We start from the raw sequence: 16,106 nt of genomic DNA on the forward strand, positions 1-16,106 counted from the left end.
TCTGCTCTCCTGCCAGGCTCCACTACTGTGCTGTGGGGACTCTTCCCCCTCTCTCCCTGAGACAAACCTATATTCCCAAGGCACAGAACATACACAGTAGCTGGTAGCTTATTAAAGTGAAATAATGAAAAGCAAGCTTACCTCTGTGGATGCATGGCTAAAAAACTCAATGTTTTATGTCAATGCTTATTAAAACATGGAGGACAGCCCTCTGTCCTCACCCTGCTCAGAGCACAGCCACGGCTCTCCAGGCTGGCCGATCTGCTGCTAGGATAGATACCAAGCTGTGAGTGGCCTGCTCTCACTGGCAGGATGTAAGGCTGCAGCTGATTGGCTGGGGCATTTCCTGACTGCTAATCTTTTGTTCTGCACAGGCAGGCAGGCAGGAGAAGCGTTGTGGACAGAGGGAGAAACAAGGCCCAAATCACAAAATAAACCATTTCACAGCACAGAACATCCAATAAAACCACATGGTGCTGCAATCCATGCTTGACCTGTCTATATCACAAGGACATTTGGTTGTATTTCACAAAATCCAGCAACAGGGGCATGAATACAGGACAGGCCCAAGGCCACATGTTTCAGAAAAGGCCTGTTTCATAGATCCCACCCTTAAGCTAAAATTCTCCGCAGTGAAAAAGTGTTGCACAAATACATGAGAGCAAACAATCAGTGAGACAGTCAGTGAGGTCGATCTGCAAAGTTTCCCCCTCTTGTAACTGAGATGAACTTGTCCAAAAGCCAACTGAACATCAACACATTATATAACAGTGCAAACAGAGAAAAAAAATGTAGATGACTTACTATTTTGAAGACAGAAGTTAACGCCAAGTTCTTATGCGCCATCTCATTCTAAAGTGGTCACATATACTTTTTATGAACAGATAAGTGATGATTTTATATAATAAAATAAATACATAATTGCAGGAACTTTTTATGTGATGCTATGGGTATTTACCAATTATGTTTCTTTGGCAAGTCTGACTAATCAGGTTTTCAAACCTGAACAGTAGGCCAATACTCCAATGTTATTACCCCACTAACACAATACTATAATTGTGATTTGTCTGCTTTCCTAAGGGACATTTTCTTTAAAGAAACAGACTAAACTGTGGCCTATTTTTTTTCTTTACCTTTATTTAACTAGGCAAGTCACTTAAGAACAAATTCTTATTTACAATGTCAGCCTACTCCGGCCAAACCCAGACGACGCTGGGCCAATTGTAAATTGCCCTATGGATCTCCCAATCAAAGCCAGATGTGATACAGCTGGGATTCAAACCAGGGACTGTAGTGATGCCTCTTGCACTGAGATGCAATGCCTTAGACCGCTGTGCCACTCGGGAGCCTAGAGCAGAAAGGAGAAATCAAATGAAATGAAATTTTTAAATGTAGGGTATTCCTCTCTGCAGTTTGACAATGTACAGTAGTGCCTAGGTCCCTGTGCCGATAACATTTCATTTTTGCCCTCATCGGTACTGTCACACCCTGACCATAGTTTGCTTTGTATGTTCTATGTTTTGTTTGGTCAGGGTGTGATCTGAGTGGGCATTCTATGTTGGATGTCTTGTTTGTCTATTTCTATGTCTGGCCTGATATGGTTCTCAATCAGAGGCAGGTGTTAGTCATTGTCTCTGATTGGGAACCATATTTAGGTAGCCTGTTTGGTGTTGGGTTTTGTGGGTGATTGTTCCTGTCTCTGTGTTTGCACCAGATAGGGCTGTTTTCACGTTATTGTATTGTTTTCTTAGTCTATTCATGTATAGTTTTCTTAGTCTATTCATGTATAGTTTTCTTAGTCTATTCATGTATAGTTTTCTTAGTCTGTTCATGTATAGTTTTGTTCATTAAAGAACCATGAATAGAAACCACGCTGCGTTTTGGTCCACCTCTCCTTCACCGCAAGAAACCCGTTACAGGTACACTGAATGCCACATTGCATTTGTTGAGACTACACAGGGTACCAGTTTATTAACCGTGAGACATTTTGCCTCGTCCCTTTTGCCTGAATAGACAGCTTCATTGTTGGCACTTTGTAGACCATAGACTGTAAAACATTATATATGTGTATATATATGTGTGTATCACATCTGGCTGTGATATATATATATATATATATACACACACACACTGCTAAAAAAAATAAAGGGAACACTTAAACAACACAATGTAACTCCAAGTCAATCACACTTCTGTGAAATCAAACTGTCCACTTAGGAAGCAACACTGATTGACAATAAATTTCCACATGCTGTTGTGCAAATGGTATAGACAACAGGTGGAAATTATAGGCAATTAGCAAGACACCCCCAATAAAGGAGTGGTTCTGCAGGTGGTGACCACAGACCACTTCTCAGTTCCTATGCTTCCTGGCTGATGTTTTGGTCACTTTTGAATGCTGGTGGTGCTTTCACTCTAGTGCTGGCATGAGACGGAGTCTACAACCCACACAAGTGGCTCAGGTCGTGCAGCTCATCCAGGATGGCACATCAATGCGAGCTGTGGCAAGAAGGTTTGCTGTGTCTGTCAGCTTAGTGTCCAGAGCATGGAGGCGCTACCAGGAGACAGGCCAATACATCAGGAGACGTGGAGGAGGCCGTAGGAGGGCAACAACCCAGCAGCAGGACCGCTACCTCCGCCTTTGTGCAAGGAGGAGCAGGAGCAGCACTGCCAGAGCTCTGCAAAATGACCTCCAGCAGGCCACAAATGTGCATGTGTCTGCTCAAACGGTCAGAAACAGAATCCATGAGGGTGGTAATGAGGGCCAGACGTCCACAGGTGGGGGTTGTGCTTACAGCCCAACACCGTGCAGGACATTTGGCATTTACCAGAGAACACCAAGATTGGCAAATTCGCCACTGGCGCCCTGTGCTCTTCACAGATGAAAGCAGGTTCACACTGAGCACATGTGACAGACGTGAAAGAGTCTGGAGACGCCGTGGAGAACGTTCTGCTGCCTGCAACATCCTCCAGCATGACCGGTTTGGCGGTGGGTCAGTCATGGTGTGGGGTGGCATTTCTTTGGGGGGCCGCACAGCCCTCCATGTGCTCGCCAGAGGTAGCCTGACTGCCATTAGGTACCGAGATGAGACCCTCAGACCCCTTGTGAGACCACATGCTGGTGCGGCCCTGGATTCCTCCTAATGCAATACAATGCTAGACCTCATGTGGCTGGAGTGTGTCAGCAGTTCCTGCAAGAGGAAGGCATTGATGCTATGGACTGGCCCGCCCGTTCTCCAGACCTGAATCCAATTGAGCACATCTGGGCCATCATATCTCGCTCCATCCACCAACGCCACGTTGCACCACAGACTGTCAGGAGCATGTCCAGGCGTTGTAGGGAGGTCATACAGGCACGTGGAAGCCACACACTACGGAGACTCATTTTGACTTGTTTTAAGGACATTACATCAAAGTTGGATCAGACTGTAGTATGGTTTTCCACTTTAATTTTGAGTGTGACTCCAAATCCAGATCTCCATGGGTTGATAAATTTGATTTCCATTGATAATTTGTGTGATTTTGTTGTCAGCACATTCAACTATGTAAAGAAAAAAGTATTTAATAAGAATATTTCATTAATTCAGATCTAGGATGTGTTATTTTAGTGTTCTCTTTATTTTTTGAGCAGTATATATATATATATATATATATATATTAATAGGTGTTGCCAAGAGCTGTTGTTCTGCCGAACCTGAAAGAGAACAGTGACCTCTTGTGGAGCCAAATGTGAAAAGGCATTGCATGATGTCACCCCTCCCTGCCCTCTTAGCGAGTTGCAACAGAAAAATGCATTTCCATTTAAAGTCATACTTCTTTGAAACGACAAAGGCTATTAACAATTTAGTCAGCTGTATATATATTATAAGTCAAAAGTTTGGACACACCTACTACTTAAAGGGTTTTTTCTTAATTTGTACTATTTTCTATGTTGTAGAATAATAGTGAAGACATCAAAACTATTAAATAACACATATGGAATCATGTAGTAACCAAACAAAAGTGTTCATATTTCATATGAGATTATTCAAGTCTTGGCATTCTCTCAACCAGCTTCATGGGGTAGTCACCTGGAATACATTTCAATTAATAGGTGTGTCTTGTTCAAAGCAAAATAGTGTAATTTCTTTCCTTCTTAACATATTTCAGCCAATCAGTTGTGTTGTGACAAGGTAGGGGTGGAATACAGAAGAAAGCCTTATTTGGTAAAAGACCAAGTCCATATTAAGGCAAGAATAGCTCAAATTAACAAAGAGAAACCACAATCCATCATTACTTAGAAAGGAAGGTCAGTCAATGTGGAAAATTTCAAGAACTTTTCAGGTTTCTTCAAGTGCAGTTGCAAAAACCATCAAGAACTATGATGAAACTGGCTCTAATGAGGAAAGGAAGACCCAGCGTTACCTCTGCTGCAGAGGATAATTTCATTAGAATTAACTGCACCTCAGATTGCATCCCAAATAAATGATTCACAGAGTTCAAGTAACAGACACATCTCAACATCAACTGTTCAGAGGAGACTGAGTGAATCAGGCCTTCACGGTCGTATTGCTGCAAAGAAACCACAACTTTCTTATTTAACCTTTATTTAACTAGGCAAGCCAACTAAGAACAAACAATTATTTACTGCAGTGATGCGCCATCCCATCTGGTTTGTGCTTAGTGGGACTATCATTTGTTTTTCAACAGGACAAAGACCCAACACACCTACAGGCTGTGTAAGGGCTATTTGACCAAGAGGAGAGGGATGGAGTGCTGCATCAGATGACCTGGCCTCCACAATCACCCGACCTCAACCCAATTGAGATGGTTTGGGATGAGTTGGACCGCAGAGTGAAAGAGAAGCAGCCAACAAGTGCTCAGCATATGTGGGTACTCCTTCAAGACTGTTGGAAAAGCATTCCAGGTGAAGCTGGTTGAGAGAATGAAGAGTGTGCACAGCTGTCATCAAGGCAAAGGGTGGCTACTTTGAAGAATATAAAATATAATTTGATTTGTTTAACACATGTTTGGTTACTACCTGATCCTATATGTCTCATTTCATAGTTTTGATGTCTTCACTATTATTCTACAATGTAGAAAATAGTAAAAAATAAAGAAAAACCCTTGAATGAGTAGGTGTGTCCAATCTTTTGCCTGGGACTGTATATAAACTCAGCAAAAAGAAACGTCCCTTTTTTAGGACTCTGTCTTTCAAAGATAATTCGTAAAAATCCAAATAACGTCACAGATCTTCATTGTAAAGGGTTTAAACACTGTTTCCCATGCTTCAATTAACCATAAACAATTAATGAACATGCACCTCTGGAATGGTCGTTAAGACACTAACAGCTTGCAGACGGTAGACAATAAGATCACGGTTATGAAAACTTAGGACACTAAAGACGCCTTTCTACTAACTCTAAAAAACAAGAATCCAAGGGTCCCTGCTCATCTGCGTGAACGTGCCTTAGGCATGCTGCAAGGAGGCATGAGGACTGCAGATGTGGCCAGGGCAATAGATTTTAATGTCCGTACTGTGAGATGCCTAAGACAGCGCTACACGGACAGCTGATCATGCTCATAGTGGCAGACCATGTGTAACAACACCTGCACAGGATCAGTACATCCGAAAATCACACCTGCAGGACAGGTACAGGATGGCAACAACAACTGCCCGAGTTACACCAGAAACGCACAATCTCTCCATCAGTGCTCAGACTGCGTACAATAGGCTGAGAGAGGCTGGACTGAGGGCTTGTAGGACTGTTGTAAGGTAGGTCCTCACCAGACATCACCGGCAACAACGTCACCTATGGGCACAAACCCACCGTTGCTGGACCAGACAGGACTGGCAAAAAGTGCTCTTCACTGATGAGTCGTGGTTTTGTCTAACCATGGGTGATGGTCGGATTCGCGTTTATCGTCAAAGGAATGACTGTTACACAGAGGCCTGAACTCTGGAGCGGGATCGATTTGGAGGTGGAGGGTCCGTCATGGTCTGGGGCAGTGTGTCACAGTATCATCAGACTTAGCTTGTTGTCATTGCAGGCAATTTCAACTCTGTGCGTTACAGGGAAGAGATCCTCCTCCCTCATGTGGTACACTTCTTGCAGGCTCATCATGACATGACCCTCCAGCATGACAATGCTACCAGCCATACTGCTCGTTCTGTGCGTGATTTCCTGCAAGACAGGAATGTTGTGTTCTGCCATGGCCAGCGAAGAGCCCTGATCTATATCCCATTGAGTCTGAAAATATCTGGGAACTTGCAGGTGCCTTGGTGGAAGAATCGGGTAACATCTCACAGCAAGAACTGGCAAATCTGGTGCAGTCCATGAGGAGGAGATGCACTGCAGTACTTAATGCAGCTGGTGGCCACAACAGATACTGACTTACTTTTGACCCCCCCTGTTCAGGGACACATTATTCAATTTCTGTTAGTCACATGTCGATGGAACTTGTTCAGTTTATGTCTCTGTTGTTGAATCTTATGTTCATACAAATATTTACACGTGTTAAGTTTGCTGAAAATAAACGCAGTTGACAGTGAGAGGACGTTTCTGTTTTTGCTGAATATATATATATATATACACACACACACGTGGATATCTAGCCACACTAGGCCAAGCTAATTAGTTCAACTGGTAACGTTAGCAGTAGGCTAATTGCCAGGTGCATAATAATTAACTGAAATCTTACTTGGCTCGTTTGAGAATAATTAAACTGCTGAAAAAGCTTTTCAGAAGTATCGCTGACGATATGAGAAAAATACTCACCAAAAGTCTCACTTGAAATTAGACTGGGCTATGCCTACTATTCGACCAACATTTGAACTAGCCTAGGCAACCGATAGTTCATGGGCGCTCGATCTGCACTATGCTATGGGCTGTCTGAGCTACATTTCACATGCACACTAATAATTCGATATTAAACTGTTGATGGCTGTAGGCCGAGTATGGAAATGGTTAAGTAAACACCGTGGTCTGCTTATCTTAATCGGCCTTAAGTCAAAATCAAAGTAAGCATAGGTTGCTTAGAAAACCAGGTATTTTAATCGATCTTTCGAATTATTAGGACATGTAAACAGTTTAATAGTGTATTTGATCTGCGCATGTGCTCGCCCCCGTAGCGCAAGCCTTCCTCTTTAACGAGAGACTACTCGTCTTCACGCACATTTTTTCATTGATAAATACTGAACCAAACATGTTAGTACGATATAAAATTGCGCGACTAAAATCTCATCGGCAAAAACGTAAAAATCAATGAAATATTTATTTAGTTATCATAGATTAATTCAGTCTGTTTTGGGGACGTGTATACTGGCTACGGCGTCTTAAAATTGACAAGCAGCACTATTGCCGTTTTTTTTTTTTTTTTTCGTTTTTAAAGCTAAGGTATTTTCATGTGAGCACTCTCGCTCGGTTCGCCAGCCGAAGTGAAGTATACTGAAGACTAACCCTACAACTCAGTTACTGATGCCAATATCACGTTGAACATGATGACTAATTGAATATTTAAAAGTCTGTATTAAATATGTATCAAATTATTTTTTGTCAAGTACAGTTTACATCAGGTATAAAAGATGCAGTAAAATGCTTATATGCTATGTCAAGTATGACTTTCAAATATAAAGGCAGTTGAAAAGGTATATAAAGGCAGTTGAACAAATAGTAGGGTGAATTCCGTTTAAGTGGGCCACTTTTTGCATTTCCAGCTTCTGTAGCCTCTTTTGAAATCTATGCAACATATTAGCGCAACACAAGATACATTTCTGAAATCCTTAACATGTTTCCTAATCATAAAAACAACATGTTGATATATTCACAGATGACACATTTGTGTACGCTGAGTCAAACCCATGTTTTCAGTTCACATTTGGTAGACTGGGACAGCAGGTTAGAGAAACTGGGACACCATTATTATACACTACCGGTCAAAAGTTTAAGAACACCAACTCATTCAAGGTTTTTTCTTTATTTTTACTATTTTCCACATTGTAGAATAATAAATGACAGTCCCACTAAGCCTATACCAGATGAGATGGTGTATCGCTGCAGAATGCTGTGGTAAACATGCTAGTTAAGTGTGCCTGGAATTCTAAATAAATCACAGACAGTGTCACCAGCTAAGCACCCAAACCATAACACCTCCTCCTCCATTCTTTACAGTGGGAAATACACGTGCGGAGATCATCCGTTCACCCACACCGCGTATCACAAAGACATGGTGATTGGAACCAACAATCTCCTTTTTGGACTCCAGACCAAAGAACAGATTTCCACCGGTCTAATGTTCATTGCTCGTGTTTCTTGGCCCAAGCAAGTCTCTTCTTCTTATTGTGGTGTCCTTTAGTAGTGGTTTCTCTGCAGCAAATTGACCATGAAGGCCTGATTCACACAGTCTCCTCTGAACAGTTGATGTTGAGATGTGTCTGTTACTTGAACTCTGTGAAGCATTTATTTGGAATTCAATTTCTGAGGCTGGTAACTGTAATGAACATATCCTCTGCAGCAAAGGTAACTCTGAGTCTTCTATTCCTGTGGCGGTCCTCATGAGGGCCTGTTTCATCGTAGCGCTTGATGGTTTTTGCGACTGCACTTGAAGAAACTTTGAACGTTTTAAAAATTTTCCGTAGTGACGGACCTCATGTCATAAAGTAATGATGGACTGTTGTTTCTCTTTGCTTATTTGAGCTGTTCTTGACATAATATGGACTTGGTCTTTTACCAAATAGGGCTATCTTCTGTATACCCCCCCAACCTTGTCACAACACAACTGATTGGCTCAAACACATTAAGAAGGAAAGAAATTCCACAAATTAACTTGGTAATTGTATTCCAGGTGACTACCTCATGAAGCTGGTTGAGAGAATGCCAAGAGTGTGCCAAGGGTGGCAATTTGAAGAATCTCAAATGTAAAATATATTTTGATTTGTTGAACACATATTTCTGGTTACTACATGATTCCATATGTGTTATTTCATAGTTTTGATGTCTTCACTATTATTCTACAATGTAGAAAATTGTAAAATTAAAGAAAAACCCTTGAATGAGTAGGTGTTCTAAAACATTTGACCGGTAGTGTAGTTCTATTTGTACCCTAATGACAATTACATTTTGTGTGAATAGAAAACAGTGAGGATTTCAGACATGTATAATGTGTTGGCTAATATTTTGGATAGATGCCGGAAGAAGTTACAGAAGACAGCAATGAAAAAAGTGTCCCACTTCTGAATTCACTCAAATATCAGTACTAATAACAGTACCACAATAAACATTTTTTACAAGATATAGTACTTCAAGTACCAGAGCCTTGCCTAACCAACGTACAGGATCTCTTACCTCCATTGGAAAAGCCTATAACACTGTCCCAATGTATCTACTTCATGTTGTCCTACTTTAGCTACTGTAGCTATGGTTGGGAAAGCAGGACAACTAAAAAAATGACAAAATTATAAAATGTAAATATAAAATTGGCAACTTTTTCATGTATTTTGAATAACCAGTAATAGTATGCACATTTACATCACTGTCATGCCCTGACCTTAGAGAGCCATTTAATTTCTCTATTTGGTGAGGTCACGGTGTGATGAGGGGTGGGCATTCTATGTTTTGTATTTCTTTGTGTTTGGCCAAGTGTGGTTCCCAATCAGAGGCAGCTGTCTATCGCTGTCTGATTGGGAATCATACTTAGGTAGCCTTTTTCCCCACCTATGTTGTGGGATCTTGTTTTTGTACAGCTCTTGTAGCCTACGGAACGGTACGGTCGTTTTGGTTTCACTTTGTTATTTTGCTGCTGGTTCTCATTTAATAAATATGATGACCACAAATTATTCTGCGCCTTGGTCTCCTTCAAACAACGCACGTTACAATCACAATGTGGCACTGTGCATTATTTATGACATGGCTTTATAACCTTAACATTCAAACAGGAAAAAAGCTATGTCACTGATCTTACCGTGTACTCTGCGGGGTGAGAAACCTGTTGGAATATTGCTATGCCCACCTCTATGATGTCATACCAATGAAGTGATGTGATTTTGATTGTGTGGTTTCTCTGCAAGGGCTTAGTGACAATAGTTTAGATTTTCTCTTGTCAGACCAATAAATAAATGCATCAGGATTAAGCTGTCCCAGTTTTTATGATGTCCCACTCTTTCCGAATTCACAATGTATAAAAGAACAGCAGCATTGAGTGGGTTGTGGGTTCATTTCCCACAGGGGACCAGTATGTAGAACTACAGAGTTGTATGGAATCACTTCTGTAAGTCGCTCTGGATAAGAGTACCTGCTAACATGTCTGTGTGTCAAGTGTGTGTGTGTGTGTGTGTGTGTGTGTGTGTGATGCAGCCTTCACATTACTTATCTTCAATAGGTACAGTGCCTTCAGAAAGTATTCACAACCCTTGACTTTTGCCACATTTTGTTGTGTTACGGCCTGCATTTAAAATGTGTTAAATTGAGATTGTGTGTCACTGATCTACACACAATACCCCATAATGTCGAAGTGGAATTATGTTTTGATACATTTTTACAGTCAAATAAAAAAAATAAAACTGAAATGTCTTGAGTCAATAAGTATTCAACACTTTTGTTATGGCAAGCCTAAATGAGTTGAGGAATAAAAAAGTGCTTAACAAGTCACATAAGTTGCATGGACTCACTGTGTGCAATAATAGTGTTTAACATGATTTTTAAATGTCTACTCCATCTCTGTACCACACACATACATCTATTAGCTGAGTAGTGAATTTCAAGCAACGATTCAATCACAAAGACCAGGGACGTTTGCCAAATGTTCGCAAAGATGGGCACCTATTGGTAGATTGGTTTTAAAAAAAGCAGCCATTGAATATCCCTTTGAGCATGGAGCAGTTTTTAATTACATTTTGGATGGTGTATCAATAGACCCAGGCACTACAAAAATACAGGGGCCCTTCCTAACTCAGCTGCCGTTGAGGAAGGGACATACTCAGGGTGATTTTAAAACAGTTATACAGTGCCTTGCGAAAGTATTCGGCCCCCTTGAACTTTGCAACCTTTTGCCACATTTCAGGCTTCAAATATAAAGATATAAAACTGTATTTTTTTGTGAAGAATCAACAACAAGTGGGACACAATCATGAAGTGGAACGTCATTTATTGGATATTTCAAACTTTTTTAACAAATCAAAAACTGAAAAATTGGGCATGCAAAATTATTCAACGCCCTTAAGTTAATACTTTGTAGCGTCACCTTTTGCTGTGATTACAGCTGTAAGTCGCTTGAGGTATGTCTCTATCAGTTTTGCACATCAAGAGACTGAATTTTTTTCCCATTCCTCCTTGCAAAACAGCTCGAGCTCAGTGAGGTTGGATGGAGAGCATTTGTGAACAGCAGTTTTCAGTTCTTTCCACAGATTCTCGATTGGATTCAGGTCTGGACTTTGACTTGGCCATTCTAACACCTGGATATTTTTATTTTTGAACCATTCCATTGTAGATTTTGCTTTATGTTTTGGATCATTGTCTTGGTGGAAGACAAATCTCCGTCCCAGTCTCAGGTCTTTTGCAGACTCCATCAGGTTTTCTTCCAGAATGGTCCTGTATTTGGCTCCATCCATCTTCCCATGTTTGACAGTGGGTATGGTGTGTTCAGGGTGATGTTCAGGGTGATGAGCTGTGTTGCTTTTACGCCAAACATAACGTTTTGCATTGTTGCCAAAAAGTTCAATTTTGGTTTCATCTGACCAGAGCACCTTCTTCCACATGTTTGGTGTGTCTCCCAGGTGGCTTGTGGCAAACTTTAAACGACACTTTTTATGGATATCTTTAAGAAATGGCTTTCTTCTTGCCACTCTTCCATAAAGGCCAGATTTGTGCAATATACGACTGATTGTTGTCCTATGGACAGAGTCTCCCACCTCAGCTGTAGATCTCTGCAGTTCATCCAGAGTGATCATGGGCCTCTTGGCTGCATCTCTGATCAGTCTTCTCCTTGTATGAGCTGAAAGTTTAGAGGGACGGCCAGGTCTTGGTAGATTTGCAGTGGTCTGATACTCCTTCCATTTCAATATTATCACTTGCACAGTGCTCCTTGGGATGTTTAAAGCTTGGGAAATCTTTTTGTATCCAAATCCGGCTTTAAACGTCTTCACAACAGTATCTCGGACCTGCCTGGTGTGTTCCTTGTTCTTCATGATGCTCTCTGCGCTTTTAACGGACCTCTGAGACTATCACAGTGCAGGTGCATTTATACGGAGACTTGATTACACACAGGTGGATTGTATTTATCATCATTAGTCATTTAGGTCAACATTGGATCATTCAGAGATCCTCACTGAACTTCTGGAGAGAGTTTGCTGCACTGAAAGTAAAGGGGCTGAATAATTTTGCACGTCCAATTTTTCAGTTTTTGATTTGTTAAAAAAGTTTGAAATATCCAAAAAATGTCATTCCACTTCATGATTGTGTCCCACTTGTTGTTGATTCTTCACACAAAAAATACAGTTTTATATCTTTATGTTTGAAGCCTGAAATGTGGCAAAAGGTCGCAATGTTCAAGGGGGCCGAATACTTTCGCAAGGCACTGTAGAGTTTAATGGCTGTGATAACTAAGAATGGATCAACAAGATTGTAGTTACTCCGCAATACTAACATAAATGACAGAGTGAAAATAAGGATGCTTGTACAGAATAAAAATATTCCAAAACATGCATCCGGTTTGCAATAAGGCACTAAAGTAATACTGCCAAAAATGTGTTCATGAAATTAACTTTTTGTCCTGAATACAAAGTGTTATGTTTGGGGAAAATCCAATAAAACACATCACTGAGGACTGTTCTCCACAAACATTTCACTACACCCGCAATAACATCTGCTAAATATGTGTATGTGACCAATAAAATTTGATTTGAATTATTTTCAAGCATGGTGGTGGCTGCATCATGTTATGAGTATGCTTGTCATCGGGGAGAACTGTGACAAAAGTCCCCTAATTGCTCAGAGATCGATAGAGCTAGAGACACCGTATTTTATGACAAATATCTTATACATGTCCTCTACTAGTAATTTTATTTCTAGTCTAAATGAGTTTAAATTAAATAGAAGAGATCTACCGCAACGTTAATTTTGCACCTGCCTATGGGGCGGGCGAAACACAGCCTTGGGACGGAGGTAACAGCTGGTGAGAAGTGCACAATATCTGTCCTGCTGTTTTCAACTCTCTCTCTCTCTCTCTACCGCACCTGTTGTCTCGACCTCTGACTGCTTGGCTATGAAAACCCAAATGACATTTACTCTTGAGGTACTGACCTGTTGCACCCTCTACAACCACTGTGATTATTATTTGACCCTGCTGGATGTTTGAACATCTTGAATATCAATCTGGCCTTAAATGACCATGTACTCTTATTATCTCCACCCGGCACAGCCAGCAGAGGACTGGCCACCCTTCAGAGCCAAATTCCTCTCTAGGTTTTTTCCTAGGTTCCTGCCTTTCTAGGGAGTTTTTCCTAGCCATCGTGCTTCTACATCTGCATTGCTTGCTGTTTGGGGTTTTAGGCTGGGTTTCTGTACAGCACTTTGTGACATCTGCTTTATAAATAAATTTGACAATGTTATCCTTGTCATGCGCGCTCCTCGTGTCTTGATATAACAAATGTTTTTATTCTCTTCACAAACGGCAAACTCATCATGCTCATCACATTTCCATGGATTGACATAAGGTAATTGACGAACCAGAATCATAAAGATATATATTTTTAACCACTAACCTGTTGATAAACGTTTGTGAGAAGCTGATCCAAGGCATAATTCTAATGATGTCATATATAATTTTCAAACACTCAGTCACTTGTTGATACTTTTCTAACGTTATAAAAGCACTATGAACTAGAGTAGACAATGCTTAAAAGTTCATCATTTTACATTTTGTTACTTTGGTCCCACCAATCTCTCCTGTAACTTCTCCTAGGCTAACACCCAAGGCTAGTTAGCATGATACTTGAAACTTGTGCTGTCATTTAGTCACTAGATGGGTTAAGAAAAGTACATATGTTTGGAACTCTCAGTGCTGATCCTCAACACTGGGGCCCCACAAGGGTGCGTTCTGAGCCCTCTCCTGTACTCCCTGTTCACCCACGACTGCGTGGCCACGCACGCCTCCAACTCAATCATCAAGTTTGCGGACGACACAACAGTGGTAGGCTTGATTACCAACAACGACGAGACGGCCTACAGGGAGGAGGTGAGGGCCCTCGGAGTGTGGTGTCAGGAAAATAACCTCACACTCAACGTCAACAAAACTAAGGAGATGATTGTGGACTTCAGGAAACAGCAGAGGGAACACCCCCCTATCCACATTGATGGAACAGTAGTGGAGAGAGTAGCAAGTTTTAAGTTCCTCGGCATACACATCACAGACAAACTGAATTGGTCCACTCACACAGACAGCATCGTGAAGAAGGCGCAGCAGCGCCTCTTCAACCTCAGGAGGCTGAAGAAATTCGGCTTGTCACCAAAAGCACTCACAAACTTCTACAGAGGCACAATCGAGAGCATCCTGGCGGGGCTGTATCACCGCCTGGTACGGCAACTGCTCCGCCCTCAACCGTAAGGCTCTCCAGAGGGTAGTGAGGTCTTCACAACGCATCATCGGGGGCAAACTACCTGCCCTCCAGGACACCTACACCACCCGATGTTACAGGAAGGCCATAAAGATCATCAAGGACATCTACCACCCGAGCCACTGCCTGTTCACCCCGCTATCATCCAGAAGGCGAGGTCAGTACAGGTGCATCAAAGCTGGGACCGAGAGACTGAAAAACAGCTTCTATCTCAAGGCCATCAGACTGTTAAACAGCCACCACTAACATTGAGTGGCTGCTGCCTACACACTGACACTGACTCAACTCCAGCCACTTTAATAATGGGAATTGATGGGAAATGTTGTAAATATATCACTAGCCACTTTAAACAATGCTACCTTATATAATGTTACTTACCCTACATTATTCATCTCATATGCATACCTATATACTGCACTCTATATCATCGACTGCATCCTTATGTAATACATGTATCACTAGCCACTTTAACTTCTTGAAACTCCCCATCCCGGATCCGGGTTTGTGACTAAAGCCTCAGGCTCATTAGCATAACGCAACGTTAACGATTTCTGAAAATCAAAATAATGCGTCTGCTCTCAAGCTTAGCCTTTTCTTAACAACACTGTCATCACAGATTTTCAAAATATGCTTTTGAACCATAGAAATTGACTAATTTGTGTAAGAGTATGCAAAGCTAGCATAGCATTTTGAGTAGCATTTAGCACGCAACATTTTCACAAAAACCAGATAACCAAATAAATAAAATAATTTACCTTTGAAGAGCTTCTGATGTTTTCAATGAGGAGACTCTCAGTTACATACCAAATGCGCAGTTTTTCCTGAAAGCGTCTGTGTGTAGGAGAAATCGTTCCGTTTTCTACATTGCGTCTGGCTACCGAAACGAACCGAAAATTCAGTCACCTACAACGTAAAACTTTTTCCGGATTAACTACATAATATCGACCGAAACATGGCAAACGTTGTTTGGAATCAATCCTCAAGGTGTTTTTTCACATATCTCTTCATTGATATGCAGTTCGTGGAAGCTTGCTTTCCTCTCTGTATCGCATGGAAAAATACTGGCAGGTGACTTTTGCGCACCAATTTCGGCGCAGGACACCGGGCGGACACCTGGTAAATGTGGTCTCTTATGGTCAATCTTCCAATGATCTGCCCACAAATACGTCACAATGCTGCAGACACCTTGGGGAAACGACAGAAAGGGTTGACTCACTCCTCTCGCATTCACAGCCATATAAGGAGACAATGGAAAACAGAGCCTCAAAAATCCTTGTCATTTCCTGGATGCCATCTCATCTTGGTTTTGCCTGAAGCTCACGTTCTAGGGCACGCACAGAGAATATCTTGGTATTTCTGGACACGTCAGAGTGTTTTCTTTCGAATGGTATCAATTATATGCATAGTCGAGCATCTTTTTGTGACAAAATATCTTGTTTAAAACGGGAACGTTTTTCATCCAAAAATGAAATAGCGCCCTAACTATGCCACTTTGTTTACATACTCATCTCACATGTAT

General features: G+C 41.4%; 1 protein-coding gene across 3 annotated transcripts in view; it reads right to left on the minus strand.

The window, feature by feature from the left end:
* Positions 1 to 16,106, minus strand: part of LOC135540174 (MYND-type zinc finger-containing chromatin reader ZMYND8-like) — a 38,050-nt gene that overhangs the window by 19,502 nt on the left and 2,442 nt on the right. For 2 of the 3 annotated variants that reach the window (XM_064966609.1, XM_064966605.1), the window contains exon 1: positions 142 to 283. The exons of the other annotated variant lie outside the window; for it this stretch is intronic. In XM_064966609.1, coding sequence (XP_064822681.1) covers positions 142 to 155 — 14 coding nt within the window. In that variant the 5' untranslated portion in view covers positions 156 to 283. Of the gene's footprint in view, positions 1 to 141; positions 284 to 16,106 lie in introns of those variants that run through there. 3 annotated transcript variants of the gene reach the window in all.

Source organism: Oncorhynchus masou, chromosome 5 (genome assembly GCF_036934945.1).
Source record: "Oncorhynchus masou masou isolate Uvic2021 chromosome 5, UVic_Omas_1.1, whole genome shotgun sequence".
NCBI lineage: Eukaryota > Metazoa > Chordata > Actinopteri > Salmoniformes > Salmonidae > Oncorhynchus > Oncorhynchus masou.